This window comes from Siphateles boraxobius, unplaced genomic scaffold (genome assembly GCF_051911475.1).
Source record: "Siphateles boraxobius isolate OS27281-9 unplaced genomic scaffold, OSU_SipBor_1 22, whole genome shotgun sequence".
Taxonomy (NCBI): domain Eukaryota; kingdom Metazoa; phylum Chordata; class Actinopteri; order Cypriniformes; family Leuciscidae; genus Siphateles; species Siphateles boraxobius.
In genome coordinates, this window is record NW_027508833.1 from 24197414 (window position 1) to 24215521 (window position 18108).

General features: G+C 45.2%; 1 protein-coding gene across 1 annotated transcript in view; it reads left to right on the forward strand.

Moving 5' to 3' along the window:
- Positions 1–17752, forward strand: part of ism2a (isthmin 2a) — a 37222-nt gene extending 19470 nt beyond the window's left edge. The window contains exons 5-6 of the mRNA XM_077239221.1: positions 2237–2305; positions 14313–17752. Of these exons, the coding sequence (XP_077095336.1) occupies positions 2237–2305; positions 14313–14830 (587 nt within the window). The 3' untranslated portion in view covers positions 14831–17752. The remainder of the gene's footprint in view (positions 1–2236; positions 2306–14312) is intronic.
- Positions 17753–18108: the final 356 nt, after the last annotated feature.

Below are 18108 nucleotides of genomic sequence, written 5' to 3' on the forward strand. Positions count from 1 at the left end.
AGAAACTTTGTGTTCCTACGCAAAACTTTTGCGTTCCCTCGCAGAGATATTTGCGTTCCCACGCAAAACCCGTTGTGTGCTCGGACAGACACCTCCTGTTTAATATCCCGCTGGCAGTGTTTCAGAGCTCCGTATGTTAATGGAGCATTTCATAGTGTTTAAACTTGGACTCAAATGCAAAGAAATGCGGTCTCTTTTTTGACTCTTGGTTGCAGAGAGATTTATCCATTTATGGTCGTGTCTTATTGTCTAAATCTGAAGGTTTGTCAAGTTCTGCGTATATCTCCCAAGCTCTATTTGTACCCAAGACATTTACCAAAGAGTTTGACAAGTTTTTATTTGATTTTGTTTGGAAAAACAAACCTCATCATTTAATGAAAAAAATAGTATGCAATCCATATGAGCAGGGTGATTTGAATGTTGTTGATCTTACATCTTCGAATAGCACTTTTAAAATAAATTGGCTAAAATGTTTTATAAAAAATAATTGCTCTATGTGGAAATTTTTTCCTAACCATTTAATTAATCAACTTGGTGGTTTAAAATTTTCCCTAGATGCAGTTTTGACATTAACAAAATACCTCTTTGTGACATGGTGTTTGGCTTTTAAACATAACTTCTCTCCTCACTCCTTTTTTATTTGGAATAATAAGTATATTACACAACAAAGAAAAACTTTATTTTTTAGACATTGGTTGGAGTCTGATATACTATTATTTGGTCAGTTGTTGAATTCTGATGGTCAGTTTTTGAGTATTACTTTACTACGTCTGAAATTTAAGTGTCATATTTCTATTAAAGAATATTGTATTCTCATGAATTCTATTTCTGCCAAAATTGTATCTCTATTCAGAAATCAGGGCACTTGGTGTAACACTGTAGGAAGTAAAGTCTCCAAACATTTGTTTTTAGATAAACTTGGTGATAAATGCAGTAACCAATCGATTAGATCTCTTTTTATTAATATCTCTTCTCCTCCATCTAAATTTGTTTGGGTTAATATGTTTCCCTCATTTGAGTGGGAACATTTTTGGGGAATTCTTAGTCAGTATTGTGTAACAAATAAAACCAAAGATGTGTAATTTAAAATTGCTTACAGAATATATCCTGTGAAAGACACATTAGAGCGTTTTCATCTGGATATTGATTACAACTGCTCTTTTTGTAATTGTGAAAGAGAGTTATTGTGCTCTTATTTTTTGAATGCCCCTGTTCATCAATCTTTTGGTATGAGATGTCTCAATTTCTAGGTGTTAAAATGAACCTAGAACAACCTAGTTTTAAATTTGTCATCGGTCTTACTCTTTTACAAATGAATATAACTTTTCCAAAAGAAACATATGTTATCGATTGAAAATTTTATATTCATCGAACAAAATGGAGTAACTCAAAACCCAAGTGTAGCGAGCATGACGAGGGCGAGGGACGTGAGAGAACGGCGCAAGGCCGGTGGCTTGAGTGATAATGAATGACACCTGCGAGACGCACCGGTCTCGCATCTCTCATGGAGGAGCAGAAGCATAAAAGGAGGAGCGACGACGCTGAAGATTGAGATAGGAACAGGCCTGATTAGAGTCGCTAAAGTTTTTTTAAAAATTGAAAAGCCCAAAGATCTGCACAAAGAATGTTTGTGATGCACTTTATTTTAAAGTTACTTTTTTTTTATTTAAATTATTGTTTCAAATTATACTTACCAAATGTGAGAATGTGTAAAAAAATATATGTCAAGAATTTGATATGGAATTCTGTAATTTTGAAAATTCAATAAAAAAAAGAAAAAAAAAAGAAAGAAATTGAAGCCCAAAAGTGGGCGGAGCCAGCTATCGCCATCTTGGCAACGCGTCACCGTGCGTCACTCCTGGATAACCGATAATGGGGAAAGAGATGGGATTAGCTGAGGTGATGTGACGACTAACAGACAGCAGACAAACGGCTAGTAGTGACAGCAGCGGCAATCAGCCTTTCACTCAAGTGGCCACGCCCGTAATATAATTTAAATGGATGAGCTATAAAATAAAATCACCCCCGGTGTTATGTTAATTTGATTCAAATTCCAACTTTTGAAACTTAAAAATTTAACTAAAATAGTTCTTCAATTCTGCATTTTCAAGTTACCACTAATTGTAAGTGTAAATCAGTTGTTGTTTTTTCAACACAATTGTTGAGCTCATATTGTGTGTTTTGTTTCAAATTCCATGTTGATTTTAAATATCTTCTATCTCTCTTACATCTATAGATGACATAGTTCCTGTGACAGAACTGACTCCTCATGAAGTGGCAAACAGCACAGAGCTTTTTGACACAGGTTGGTAATTTTTGTTTGTGTACAATATGGTGTGGCATTCAACAATTCAGTATTCAGGTAGAAGCGTATTTCTTTTTTTTGTGCCATGGTACAGAATGATTACCATATTTATTCAATGTGGTATTTAAGGTATATGCCCACATTTCCATTCCAGTATAAATGTTTTATACATTTTTTTGCCATTTACACAACTTATTTTTAAGATATAGGCAACATTACCCTGCACTATTGAATCTGTTAATGGAAGTTTCAGCAAATTGCCTTTCAAGCTTCTAGTGTGCTCTTTTATTAGTTTAATTGTTTAATTATTGATTGTGATGTAATCTGGGACTGGGAAAACACCTCACATGGTGAAATTTTACCTATTACAGTTTTGATACCATATTGGTTTCAAGCCCTTTCCAAATATGTATTTTTTTATTTTTTTTTTATCCTTTGTCGGTAACTATTCAGTTACTATCGTAACCTCAGTTCCCTGAGAGAGGGAACGAGTATTGCGTAGCTATACGCAGTGGGGAAACTCATTTTCCTCGATTTACTGAAGCCTATATGTAAAACGCATTTGCAGCTGCACAGCTAGCACACTGAGCGTCTGGCACTCTCATAGGCTGTGCTGCAGCAACTGCACATCCAATGGCGCGGGCGACTCTCATTGCGACCAATGAGCTAGCCCAACGTCAGAGCCCACCGAGGGGGCGTGGCCTACCCTATATAGACCCCCGAATTAGCCATTATAGCAGGTTTATACGACTGAAGCGACAACTTCACCAGTTCCTACAATGCGGCCGGCTACACAATACTCGTTCCCTCTCTCAGGGAACTGAGGTTACCATAGTAACCGAGTAGTTCCCTTTCGAACGGTCACTTCGTATTGGGTAGCTATACGCAGTGGGGACGCCATGCAAAACGCCGCACCCTAAGTAACTGGTTGCCCTGCAACTCAGGACCCCTGAGCTAACAGAACAAGCCAGAACCCAACAAATATATTTATACACACAACAGACCAGACACTGTCGGGCCTGAAAAATATATATGAGTCAGTACAACTGACAGAATATACTAACAAAACCAGACACTGTCGGGATTATTAGCACAATTTTATAACCGGCCTAAGCGGGTTTTATATATATATATATATATATATTTATGTATATGATTATGCACAGTAATCTTTGTAGACAAGACCAGACACCGTCGGGTCTTAATCATACAGAAAGTACCTTCGCCTGCAGGGAAGGCACCTCCATATTATAGAACTTCATAAATGTGGAAGGTGAGGACCAGCCGGCCGCCTCACAAATATCTTGAATGGGAAACTCACAGAGAGAGCCTGCAGATCTCCCACTCGCTTGATAGACGCCAATGCCAACAGGAGAGCAGTCTTTAGCGAGAGTGGTTTTAGATCAACCGACTGGAGCGACTCGAAAGGCGGTCCCTTCAGGGCCCTAAGGACCGTGGAGAGGTCCCAAGGCGGCATCGAAGGGGGCCTGGAGGGGTTAATCCTCCTAGCGCCTTTCAGAAACCTTACCACCAGGTCATTTCTTCCCAGTGAGTGGCCAGCCACCAAAGCATGATGCGCTGCGATGGCTGCCACATAAACTTTGAGCGTGGACGGGGTGCGGCCCACGTCCAGTAGCTCCTGCAGAAAGGAGAGTACCACAGATACCTCACATGACTCTGGGTCAACTTGATTTTTCGAGCACCAGCTGGAAAAACCCGACCACTTCAAAGCATACAGGCGCCGAGTAGACGGGGCCCTTGCTTCAGATATAGTGCTCAAGATTCTGTCAGGAAGGACCCCGGGTACCCGTTTAGGGGCCACACATGGAGGGCCCATAAATCGGGTCGGGGATGCCATATCGTTCCGTTGGCCTGTGTGAGGAGATCCTTCCTCATTGGAACAGGCCAGGGGATCGTGTCTGACAACTGAACCAGCTCCGGAAACCACGGTCTGGATTTCCAGAGAGGAGCCACCAGAAGGACTGGGCATCCGCTCTCCCTGACCCGTTCGATGACCTGTGGGATCATCGAAACAGGGGGAAAAGCATAAAGGGGGGGCTGGGCCAGGGATGAGCCAGTGCGTCCCTTTTCTTCGAGAAGAACACCCTGCAGGGGGTGTTTGCTCTCGAGGCGAAAAGGTCGACTTCGACCTCGCCAAACATCTCCCATATTAGACTGACCGTCTGAGGGTTCAGGGACCACTCGCTTAGGGGAGCGTTGCCCCGTGAGAGCATATCTGCGCCCAGATTTTGGACGCCCGGGATGTGCGCTGCTCTCAGAGAGCTCAGACTGGCTTGTGCCCACAGGAGGAGTTCCCTCGCCATAGCATGCAGGTTGCCTGACCTGATGCCACCCTGGCGATTTATGTAGGCCACCACTGACATGTTGTCCGTGCGGACTAGGACGTGGTGACCCCTGAGGTTTGACAGAAAAGCTTTCAGGGGCAAACCAACTGCTTTCATTTCCAGACAATTGATATGTAAGCTCTGCTCCGTGCTCGACCAGAGGCCGGAGGCAGGCTTGCCCTCGTGCAGCGCTCCCCAACCTAGGTTGGACGCGTCTGTAAAAACCACCTTCCTCCTGGAAACTACCCCCATGGTCACCCCCATGTGGTACCAGTCCTGAGTCCGCCAGGGAATCAGTGTTCTTAAACACCCCTGATTCACCATAATGCGCAGGCTGTTTGACTGCCATGCATGGGTTGGCACACGGTGTTTCAGCCAGTGCTGCAGCGGGCGCATGCGCAGTAATCCCAAGTGGAGTACTGACGATGCAGCTGCGATTAGACCAAGCTGTTTCTGAAATTTCTTCCTGAATGCAGCCGCCAGTGTCTGTATAGAGAGCGCGCGCTCTTGAGTGAGCCGTGCGTTCATTGTCACTGAGTCTAAAACTGTACCCAGAAAGACAACAGTCTGGCTGGGGTCAGTTTGCTCTTGGTCACATTGATTGTGAGCCCCAGGTATTTTAGATGGCTGAGAATCAAATCCCTGTGAACTATCAGTTCGTCTCTCGACTGCGCCAGCACCAGCCAGTCGTCGAGATAATTCAGCACGCGCACTCCCTGACTTTTCAGTGGGGAGAGCGCTCTATCCATACATTTTGTGAATGTGCGGGGTGCCAGGGACAGACCGAACGGCAGAACGGTGTATTGATATACCCTCCCCTCGAAGGCGAATCTCAAGAATCGCCTGTGACGAGGGTCGATCTGAATATGACAATATGCATCTTTCAGATCCATTGTAAAAAACCAATCGCCCAGGCGAACTTGCGCGAGAATTTGTTTGAGTGTTAACATTTTGAAAGGCCGTCTCGTGAGAACCTTGTTCAAATGTCTCAGATCTAGTATGGGTCTGAGTCCGCCGTCTTTCTTTGGAATTAGAAAATAGCGGCTGTAAAACCCCGAATACATTAGCGCGGGAGGGACTGACTCTATCGCTCCTTTTGCTAATAAATTCTGAACTTCGGTGCGTAGCACGTGACCCACGCTGCTTCTTACCGACGTCTCGATAACCGCCTGGAATTTCGGGGGTCTGCGAGCGAATTGGAGCGAGTAGCCTCACTTTATAGTGTTTATAACCCAACTCGACACACCGGGGATGGCTTGCCAGGCCATGTGTGGCTAGGGCATGACACACTGAATGGGACGGGCCGCCTAACATAGGGGGACCTGATACCCTTATAATGTGATTTGTGCACATACTTTGTGTTTGACTGTCTATACAGGGTTTTGCCCGGGGGGAAGTCAGTGTTACAACAGGGACGGGGCCACCTAGTGAAGGGGGACTGTGAACCCGTGTGTTGTGATTGTGAAACATGCTCTTTTTGTGCTTTATTTTGGTCGCCGCGAAAACGGCGTTTGTTTGCAAAGACGCACTCACTGCTGCGGGCCTGTTTACAATAATAAAATCCCCAGCCGCCTGAACTGAAAAGGGAGCTGTGGGACGTTTTGCTGGTTTTTTCGAGGGTGGTCCGGCTAGCGCGAGACACGAGCCCTCTCTCTTTCCTCCTTGTGCTAGGACGACTTTGGAGGTACCTGGTCAATCACGGCGCTGGGCCGCGGGCCTTGACATCAGGGGAGCGGGTAGCGCTTCGCGGGCCTTGACTGGCGGTGGCTATTAGCGGCCGCGGGGCGGGGCTGAGAGGCCTGCTTCACCGGTTTGGCTGGATGAGGCGAAGGCGGTGTCTTGGGCTTGCTGGTCGTGGAGCTCTAGCGTTTCGGCAAGAAGTGTCGCATAGCCTGGGACGCTTTCTGTGCCTCTGTGTACCTCTCCGAGAATCCCTTCACGGCCGGGCCGAAGAGACCGGAGCTGGAAACCGGGGCGTCGAGAAATCTAGTCCTGTCGGCTTCTTTGATCTCGGTGAGGTTAAGCCAAAGATGGCGCTTGAACACGACCAAGCTCACCATGTTCCTTCCGATGGCCTGTGCTGTAGCCTTAGTAGCACGCAGCGCTAGGTCTGTAGCACTTCTCAGGTCTCGAAAGGCCTCCGGGTCCGGGCCAGCCTCGTCCATAGACTGGAGGAGTTTGGCCTGGTAGACCTGCAACACGGCCATCGTGTGCAGGGCCGATGCAGCCTGACCAGAGGCGGAATACGCGCGTCCAGCGAGGGCTGAGGTGTTTCGGCAGGGTTTGTTGGGATGAGAGACTCTAGCTCTAGCTCGGGCAAAGATGAGCAGCCACGGCCTCTTCGAGGGGCGTCAAAGACTCATAACCCTTTTCCACTGCACCATCCACAGAGGAGAGGGTCGCGGAAACTGCAGATCCCACACGTGCTGAGTTCGGAGCGCGCCAGGACTTAGTGAGCTCCTCGTGGACCTCGGAGAAAAATGGCGCTGGTTTGTGACGAGGGGCCTGCTGGCGCCCCAACAGGAACCATCCATCCAGCGGACTACGCAGCGGCTCCTCGGGCGTGGTCCACTCTAGCTCGAGGTCCGCGACGGCCTTCGTCAGGATCCGAAGCATTTCGGCGTCGGAGTTTGTCCTGGTCTCTGAACCACTAGCCACAGACTGAGAAGCGGTGACAGGGTCGAGAGAGCCCGGCCACTCATCCTCCGAAGCGGCGATGGACAAGCTGTCGTCGCGCTCGAGAGATCCGCCGAAGGAGACGAGGCCCTCCATGTGGGGGGGAGGGCGCTGGTCTCCCACAAACAGGACCGGTGATGTCGTCCGAGTAGGAGAAAGTGAAGCACGCGGGGACGCGGCCGGCGTGCGTTCACCAACTTCCATACCCTCCGGTTGCCGTTGGCTGCAACGCTTCTTCTTCCTTGGAATGGACAGTGTGGCTGAAGCGGTATCGCCGTCTCGAGAGAGAGCTAGCCGACTGCGCAGCACGGAGATAGGCATGCTTTCGCAGGCCGCACATCCGCCGGCGGAGAGTGCATTCTCCGCGTGGTTATCCCCAGGCAGGAAATGCAGCTCGAGTGTTGGTCTGCCTCGTGCACACGGCCTCCACACGTGGCGCAGGCTGAACGAGGCATCTGAAATAAAACACAAAGCTTTCGAACAAAGGATATAGGCTGTCGCCGGATAGCCACAGGTGAGACGGCGTCAGGAGACAACGGCAGCGAATAACAGTAGAAAGCTCAGGGATATGTGTACTGTCGCTGAAGGAGTAAAAATCTGCTATAATGACTAATTCGGGGGTCTATATAGGCTAGGCCACGCCCCCTCGGTGGGCTCTGACGTTGGGCTAGCTCATTATAGTCGCCCGCGCCATTGGATGTGCAGTTGCTGCAGCACAGCCTATGAGAGTGCCAGACGCTCAGTGTGCTAGCTGTGCAGCTGCAAATGCGTTTTACATATAGGATTCAGTAAATCGGGGAAAAGGAGTTTCCCCACTGCGTATAGCTACGCAATACGAAGTGACCGTTCGAACGGAAACAAAAGTTATGGTTATCTGAAGTCGGCTGATCGCTATGATTTTCAGGAACAGAATTTTGAGAAAACAGGTTTAATTAACTATCACGTCCTCCTAGTGGGACAATTGGCGGTCTTTTTTTATTGCCTTTTTTTCATATCAAATATTTTAGTAGTCATCATAGATTAGGTATCATTCGAAAGCTTACAAACTCAAAATTCATTCTGTGAAAACCGTTTTGAGAGGCAAGCAATATCTTTTAAGTGAGCATTGTTCTCTTGTGCTCCGCTCCGCATCTCACGATAATGTTCTGGATAATTTTTTTTATAAACTTACGTGCAGTTGTAGTTTACACAGGACTGGCACGAAATGTGCATTGATATACCTTTATTCTAGATATTATGTGGTTTATTTTGATAGGTGAACTGTCTTTGAAGTGTTAAGAGAAGGAGAGCTGTGTGCGATTTTTTCTTTTTTTTTGCACCTCCGCCGTACGTGTTCTTAAAGATAAAGACTCAGTCGTTTCAGCTTGCCACTATAAATCGCAATTTTTCTGCACTAAACTAGTGAATTTTGCCAAGATATATTCAAAGATGATAGACAAGATGTTATAGAATAATAATTGACTGAAAACCCAATTTTGACAACATTTTTTAGACTTTACTGAAAAAGTACCAGCGTGACCTCTGACGGGTTTTCCCAGATTGCATCACGATTTGTCTTAGCTTTAATTTAACTTAATGTCTAGTTCAAAACCCGTTTAATCAGCATCATTCTAGAAACGTCTCGGTTACGTATGGTAACCCTCGTTCCCCGAGGAGGGAACGGAGATGTGAGTCAGAAGTGATTCTGACAAATGGGGATCGCTTGCAAGAGCCTATCTACTTTGAGTGTAACTAAATGAGCCAATGCACATTGGCATGCGATAATTGCACCAGCTGCTGTGCATCGCGGCACGAGCATATAATGAGCAGCAGGTGCCTCACATCCTTGTTTTTCCGCTGAGGAGCCGGACCTGTGACTGGGCCGTACAGCAGAAGCTCAGCAACTGTGGCGAGGGGACTCAAGTCTCCGTTCCCTCCTCGGGGAACAAGGGTTACCATACGTAGCCAAGATGTTCCCCTTCGTCAGCTCACCATGAGCAATTCTGTGAGTGATTCTGACAAATGGAGATATCTAACAAAACACCACGGGGTCGTGGAGGTCGGGAGTGGCGTTGCAAGCCGACACTAAGAACGGGTCCCCCATGCTACTGGCCACTGGGGGCAAGTATACGGAAAGATACCGGCTCTACACGGAGGCTATAGAATCTAGCGAATGTGTTAGGTGTCGACCACCCCGCAGCTCTACATATATCTGTCAGCGAGGCGCCTTGAGCCAATGCCCAGGAGAAAGCAACACTTCTAATTGAGTGTGCTCGCAACACGAATAGGCAAGGCACACCTTGGGCTTTGTAAGCCAAGGCAATGGTATCCACTGTCCAGTGGGCCATCCTCTGCTTGGAGACAGCCTTTCCCTTCTGCTGGCCTCAGAAACAGATGAAGAGCTGATCTGAGGTCCTAAAGCTTTGCGTTCTGTCCATATATATAACCAGAGACAGGGGTCCTAAAGAGGGGGTGTGAGGCAGATTTAGTCTCCTCGCTCCTCTCAGGAACCTGACGATCAGGTCATACTTTCCTAATGACTTACCTTCAACTGTATCGTGATGTGCGGCGATAGCGACAACATACACTTTGAGGGTGGAGGGAGACAACCTTCACTCCAACCCACCTTGTTGGAAAGAAAGCACGACTCTGATCGGACATCTTCAGGGGTCTTCCTGGTGGTAAGAGCACCATTCAATGAACAGTTTCCAATTCAGTTGAGGGGGCTCTAGCAGAAGGGATAGTGTCTACCACTGCCTGGGGTAGGTCACCTAGAACCTCCGCGTCCCATCCAGGGACCAGACATGGAGTTTCCAGAGGTCTGGATGCGGATACCATAGATTGCCCAGTCTCTGAGAAAGCAGGTCCTTCCTCGGTGGAATGGGCCAAGGAGGTGCTGTCGCGAGGAGCATGAGTTCTGGTAACCAGATCCAGTTGGGCCACAATGACGCAACTAACAAGACCTGCTCCTCATTCTCCCTGACTTTGCCTGACAGGTGACGTGCATCTTCGGACTCGGCCGTGAAGCCAGTGCTGAAGCGGTCTCATATGAAGCAATCCAAGTGGCGTTACTGCGGCTGCGGATGCCACATGCCCCAGGAGCCTCTGGAAAAGTTTCAGTTGGACCGCTGTCAACACTGACTGGACGCGCTCCTCTGCTAGTCGCGCTGTCTGGTTGACCGAGTCCAACTCCATACCGAGATAAGATATCCTCTGCACAGGGAGAGTTTGCTCTTGTCCCAGTTGACCCGAAGCCCCAACAGGCTGAGGTGACGGAGCCCCATTCAAGGTTTGCAGGTCCAAGATCGGACGTAACCCACCACCTTTCTTGGGTACAATGAAGTAGGGGCTGTAGAACCCTATCTTCATATCGGCTGGAGGGACCGGCTCGATCACGTCCTTCACCAGTAGGACAGATCTCTGCCCATAAGGCAGATGCATCGCTGCTCCACATGAATGTGAAGTGGATGCCCCTGAACTTGGGAGGGCGCTCGGGCGAACTGAATCGCATAGCCGAGTCTGATGGTACGGATGAGCCAGCGAGATGGGCTGGGGGCGCTAACCAGACTCCAGACACCGTGCAAGCGAGACCAACGGGACCACGAACATGGGGTGGAGCAGCGAGGTGGAACACAGGGACTCGACTCGGTAGGCACTGAGGCGGCCCGAAGTGGGGTCTGAGTGTGCTGTGCAACACTACCTGGTTCCAGGGTGGGGCAGAGTGTGCGTGGGAAGGCCTGGTAGCATCCGCGAACCGCACCCGCTGGCGATAGTGGGGGACGCTAGTGGCAAGGCATGGAAGTGTCACTCACTGCCATCCACGCCCTCTTGAGACCCAGAGAAAGAGAATCTGCTCTTACTGAGAATTTGGGTACCACTTACTGAGACTCCAGCGGCAGAACAGAATTTGAATTAACAAAAGATTCTCCGCGCGGCCCTCCACCAGAGAAAAGTAGCTGACCCTGGGTCACCCGTCTCAGGGCTGCTGAGACAGGTGGCGCAGTCTTCCTGCGAAAATTTGATGTCACAGTAGAGCTGGCTGCAACAGAGTTTTTTGTTTTGTTTTGTTTTTCGCAGGGGACTGACACCCTTGGCGACAAACAGACTGAGGGGTAGCCCATGAGTGACTTTGGTAGCTGATCGGGACAAGCTCTTGGTTACTTCAGCCTGCTTCTGAACAGTGGAGAACCGCTGGGCACAGTCTCCAACAGTGTCGCTGAAAAAGGCCACCTCGTGAGATTGTAGCATCGAGAAAGCGAGCTCTGGCGATGTCCCGCACCTCTGCAAGGTTTAGCCCTGGGGTGCTTCTGGACCACCAGCGTGGACATTGTCTGACCGAGGGCCAGGGCTGTAACTTAAACCACGGTCAGTCACTATGCACAGCTCAACCCCGACTCAGAACTACCCTTGTGCATTGCGTGTTTTGGCCTTCAACAGATTTGTAGGCTGGCGATCACATGCAGGGAAGAGGTGGTCTGCCATTAGCAAAGCCACCCCACCACCAAGGGTAGTGAGAGAGGAAAAACTTTTTCTGCAGATTTTGGCTTGCCATATTGGCACCAATATGCTTCCATACTGCCAAAGATTTTCATACACATCCGGGCAGGCACGGGGGTGGAGCAAAAACATTACGCTTTGCACTGCGCCACCACAGTAGCCTGGGAAAGTGTGGCTGTCAAGTCTGAATCTGATTCAGTATGAGCAAACACACCATTACAATGGGAACTCAGCATCATCTTCATTTCCATGGTGTAACAGCCCGATGCAGCGATCAACGTCTGATCCTCCCCTGGAGCCCCGAATGAAATGCTTGGTTCCTCTTGAGAAGGACACCTATCCCATCCGAAAGCTGCCAGGCATGCGAGGAGTGAGGGGCCCGAGGAGGTGGTCTCGTGGGGGGACGCTCACTGTAATCCTCAGATCACCAGTGCTATTAGCCAAAGAAGCCCTTTTCTGGTGGCCACCAGGAGAGGAACTAGATCGGGGAATAGGCAAAGGAACTCCACCTCGTTTGAGGCACTTGTGTCTCGACCGCGCATCTAGAGCGCCGAATGATGCGCACTGGGTTGCCGTGACAACCCACGCTGTCAGCCGGCAACTCGATGGTACACAGCACGCTGAACGGCTCAAGCCTTTACGAGAAAGGGGAGACGAACAATGTGCTGACGTGGTCATGCTCTCATGAAAGAACATGAACCACCCACGAACGCAGTCTCAACATGCTTTAGCCTAGGCATGTGAAACAGTGATCGTGGCCGTCAAATGAGGACTGGAAACAACCGCATCCAGAAACACACGGTTTGAATGACATCTTCAAACTGTGTATGCTCTTTCAGGAAACTGCTCTCTCTGGCGCTGAAGCACACAGGGATGACCGCGGCTACACAAACAAGCCTGCTGTGAAGCACTCACATTCTCATTGAAGTCGCAACATTCTGAACTGTGAAAACAGCTGTTTTGCTCTTTGTGAGATTGCGGCCAGCGCTGTCTGCACTGTAACACCAACACCAGCTTTAAGAGGCATCTCCTGAAGAAGCAGACTCATCTTTTGAAGTTAAAACACTCTCAGATAAGATTGCAGAGCAGGAACAGCATTCACCGTCTGGCTCCGAAGCGAAAGACAAGGATGCGATACACCTACTCTTCATTATATGCTAGCGCCGCGATGCACAGCAGCTGGTGCAATTATCGCATCCCAATGTGCATTGGCTCGTTTAGTTACACTCGAAGTAAATATGCTCTCGCAAGCGATCCCCATTCGTCAGAATCACTTCTGACTCAGGTCATAGTGAGCTGACGAAGGGGAACTGCTCCTTTGAGACTTCAGTGGGAGGAACTTTGAGGGAGTCCTGTTAGACTATAAAATATCTGATGTTCACATGTTTTCACAAATACCCCACAGAGAGTGTTACTGAGACCACAAAGTAAAGAGTCCTCTTCCAAAACCCTCACTATTTGCTTTGGAGTTTTTTCTTGGACTCTCATTTTTGGCATTTAACATTGAACGTAATATCTCTTTTCATTTAACCGTAATAAAACTGAAAGTAGTTTAAAAACATAACAGAATAAAGTGTTTGTTTAATCTCTTCACAATGGAACATAAATGTTAATAACAACTTTGTTTCAGCATGACCGCTGCCTGCAGCACATATTTTATGTACAGTATCTTTAAATTTTGGCAGCCAACAGAGACAACCCCCATTACGTGTTAGGCCATGAATCTCAATAATTTGTTTGGCATAGTATATGAGACTTGAGTATATAAGACATAATATATTAAATAAATATTTGTAGTTTTAAGGAAGTTGAGATATTTTTACTAATTTATTTAATATATTAGTATTAAATACATTGTTTACTAATATATACAAATCTATGTAATTTAATCAAATATATTGAAAACAATTATTATATTATTATATATCTTAACATACTTCTACTGTTTACTTCTACTTCTAATAGTTTTTTAGTGAACTCTACTAAATTTATGTGAGATTTATCTTGAAAAAAAAAGATCTGGAAATGTTTTATGTTTTAAAGCTGCAGTCGGCAAGTCTGGCAGATTGAGGGGACTTTTGAAAATGTTGAATCTTACAACTCTAATGCACCTCTCCCACTACCACCGAGCACCCTCACATCGAGTTTGTGCTCGTCAGTGCGTGTAAATTGTAACGTGCGCGAGGAGGGAGGGGGGATCTGTGGCATGAGCACAAACTGTGATTGACAGTCAGATCTCACACAGCCCTGCGCTGATTGGATCAGAAGCTGATTGGACCAGAAGTTTTTGCAAAACAAATAACAGGCTGTAGGTGGAGGTTGAAACGCAGGTTTTTTTCTAAAACCGGCTAATTTATGTTGTTCTGTCGGAGCATAGTGTCGGTTTCAGTGAATATGATTATGAAAAAATTGCCGACTGCAGCTTTAAGGATTTTTAAATATTTATACTGGGGGGGGAGAGAGAATATTATTTCTGCCACCCTTATTAAATTGATCTAATTACCCCATAGATGTTGACAGCTGTGAGAAGTGGCTTAATTGCAAGAACGACTTCCTCCAGAAATACCTACACCAGGTCCTGACTGAATTGCCTAACTGCCCTTGCATCTACCCATCCGAGGTGGTCTACAGTGCTGTCAACATTTTCGATAGGAAGTTACAAAAGACCTATCGCTGGCGAGATGCCAGCGGCCCCAAAGAGAGACTGGACATCTACAAGCCCTCTGCGAGGTTCTGCGTTCGCTCAATGCTCTCTTTCGACAGCACCACATTGGCTGCACAGCACTGCTGCTACGACGATCACATGAAGCTCATCACTCGAGGCAAAGGGGCCGGAGCACCCAACCTCATCAGCACAGAGTTCTCCCCGGAACTTCATTACAAAGTGGACGTGCTTCCGTGGATCCTGTGTAAAGGAGACTGGAGCCGCTTTCATTCGGTTCGGCCTCCCAATAACGGTCTACAGTGTGTCGAGAACCCGCAGGAAGACGTCTACATGAATGAACTGGAAGAGGCCAGAGAGTACTGATTCAGGGAATACTGGATTTCAAATCGAATCAACCAGCGTTCATTTGATTCCATGGTATAGTAATGGTGCTCCACCAGTCTTGAAGGCAATAAAAGCCTCCTACTTTCTGATTGGGCGACAGTTTTAACGATATTGACTCTCATTGGTCAAACTATTTAGCTGATACGAAATGGAACTGTAAAGAGTGATTCGTCTGGAGGCTAAAGCTTAGATACTGTCACAAACTGTTGTGTACAGCTCCACTGCAACAACACTGGTTGAACATGTTGACCCAAAGCCCAGACTGGAAGACCATGATGCAATTTTTTGTGTTCTTTCTTCTTTGGCGTTACGTACGTGCTCCAAACAAAGTTCAGCGACAGTTCTTTAATGGCATTCTCTGGAACAAGTTCACTGTATTTTCATTGGATGCATGTTTGTTTTCTTTCAGTGTCTTCAAAGACTCGGATCCCCCATTTAAGGAATTCCAGTAAAGCTGCTAGAATTTCGAGATATTCAAAACTGCAACAGAATGCCGATTTTGTTGTCTTTAGGCTTGAAGCTCACTCCTGGCTTCGCTTCAACCCGTGCAAGATCAGACCAAAAAAATCAAACACAAGCCACACCATTCGCAAAACAATTCAACTCTTTAGAGCTTGTATATTGTTACTCCAAATATGAACAGACCATGTGTCATTGGACAGATATTTATGCAGGATCATTTGACCTATCTTTTAGCACATAACTGTCGCGGAACGAAATTGGGGAGTCTGAGAAACGTTAGGAAACCATTTTTCAAACTTGCCTGTGAGAAGATGTCCCTCAGCAATGGGAGGCTTGTTTTTTAAAATCTGAAGTATAATTGGATCCCATTCTGTTTTTTTTCTTGCCTTTCAACAACTCTTTGTACTGTATGCAATATGAGACAGCCGCCTGACACCAGTGTTGGGGGCTGTCAGAGCTCAGTTGATGGATTGAAGTCTTTCTCTAAAGGTGAAGTGAAGGTGACACTTGTTGTAAACGAACTTCTCTTTAAATACAATGACTCTTTCAGTGTCTCTGTTCATCCTTGAGTCCCAATTAAAGCCTGGAGGCTTCCAAGGGATGTAGTTTGAAGGACCTAAGCCGCCCTTTTCAGCACAAGTGTTATCATGATCTCTTTGTTAGATGTTGACATGGAATGCTGGTGATTTGATTCCTAAATTCCCACTGACAGATGACTGTTCCATGTAGCAATGATCACACCCACCTTGTGGTTTTAAGCACAGTATAGTTCTATCAAATCTGCTTTGTACTTTTTTACTAGAAAAATTAATAAGAATACAGTTTTTGCATGGATTACTGTTGGAGACGCTCAGAGTGATGTTGAACCCGTTACTAAAAGGTGCATAGTTCAAATCCCAGGATAGAGACGGCAAGGTAGACTTCTACAGGTTTTCAATGCTGTTGTCATTCTAAGCAAGGGACTTTGATACAAAACCACTATGTAATTGCCGTTTTCATTGTGAATTGGATCAGGCAATATTTTTGTGATTTAAAACTCCAATTATTAGTGCACTCGTCCAGAAGCTTGCACATGGTTTATACTTGGTTCACCTGGAGATCTACATTCCTGTAAAGTTTAGTTATAACCTCAAACTTCTAAACTGAAAAAGATTATCTTCTGAAAAAGATAATCATGGTATTTGCATTCGCTTGAAAAATACAGATAGGTTGTAGCTAACACTAAACTCTGCAGAAAAAGATATCCAAGTGTAGGACTAAGCCAAGCACATAAGCATCGCTTATGATCCCTGTCAGACCTGAGCAAAACCGTAAAGATATTTTCATTGAGATAACAGTAAATGTCAGGCATGAAAACATCATTCAGTCCAGCTGTAAGAACGTTGGACGCATTCACATATCCTGCTCTTTGTGATGGAATATTTTCTTTAAATATTACAGACATGGATTTTATTGCATTTGTAGTATTTGGTATAATTACATTTTACCTAAAGTCAAAAAACATAGCTATGCATACAATTCACTATAGTTTCCAGATGAAATGAACACTAGAGAGCATAAAATACCAACAACCTTCATTCCCTTTAACTCAAATTATGATTACGGGGGCAGATTATGATTATGATGACAATAATGACTTAGCATTGCACAGCTGTGCTTTGATTCATAAAACAAAGAGCATAATAAAACATTGCCATATTCACATTCATGAAAGTGTAATGAAATGCGCAAGAAGCAACGCAATAGTACATATTTCAGTTGCGTATTTCCAATTAGCCTGGGTTCTGACAAGTAATAAAGTAAATTGCAATGTCTACCTGCCCGAGTAGACTTTGGCTTTGTGTCACAACATTTTCAGAAAATAAACTGATGAATGAGGGTATTTTGATTGGAAAGGGAAACTTTGTACCATTTTCTAATTTGCAATACTGTCTATTGAAGTTTACGTACAATACACTATTTTCTAGGTACATTTGATAGTAAGAGTTCACCTTTCAGAGCTTCAAAAAGAAAGGCACTTTATTTAAATAGCGATAATGGAATATATGTACTATATGTGTATATAATCGTATATTGAATTAAACTTGTATAATTTACTGATTAAAACAATGTTATTGTAAAAGGATGAATAACAAATGCTATATTTTTAAAGAATATTGTATTTAATGTAAAATTTTGGCATGTCATTTTTAACTTCAGATTTATCATTGTACAGTATTTATTGTCTCTGATTTTGTAACGCATTGCTATGAAGTGGATAATCAAAATAATTCTATGCACTATATAAATCTGAGTTATTTTGGATTTCTGGTCTGTGAAAAGGAAAGTGCCATACCACACACCGTTCTACTTCAGTAATGTTTCTAAAGTCATCTTTCGTTTAAACGTTTTCGTATTAAACTTTGACCAGATATAATAAATGTAACTTTGATAATGTCATGTGTGTTTTAATTATGTTATGTAAATAATTATGTGTAGTTTAGTTGAAGAGGTTTAATTTGCTGAAATTGAGAAATTGAGTTTTTTTTTTTTAGTAAAATGTTTTTTAAAAGTATTTTAAGGCTGCATTTATTTGATTCAAAATTATAAATAAATATTATCACAATTTAAAATAACTTTTTTTTTAATGAATATATTTTAAAATGTAATCTATTCCTGTGATGGCAAAGCTGAATTTTCAACATTTCAATATTCAACATTAAATGCTGTTCTTTTGAATTTTCTTTTCATCAAAGAAAAAAAAAATTGTACACAACTGTTTTCAATATTGATAATAATAATATGTTTCCTGAGCA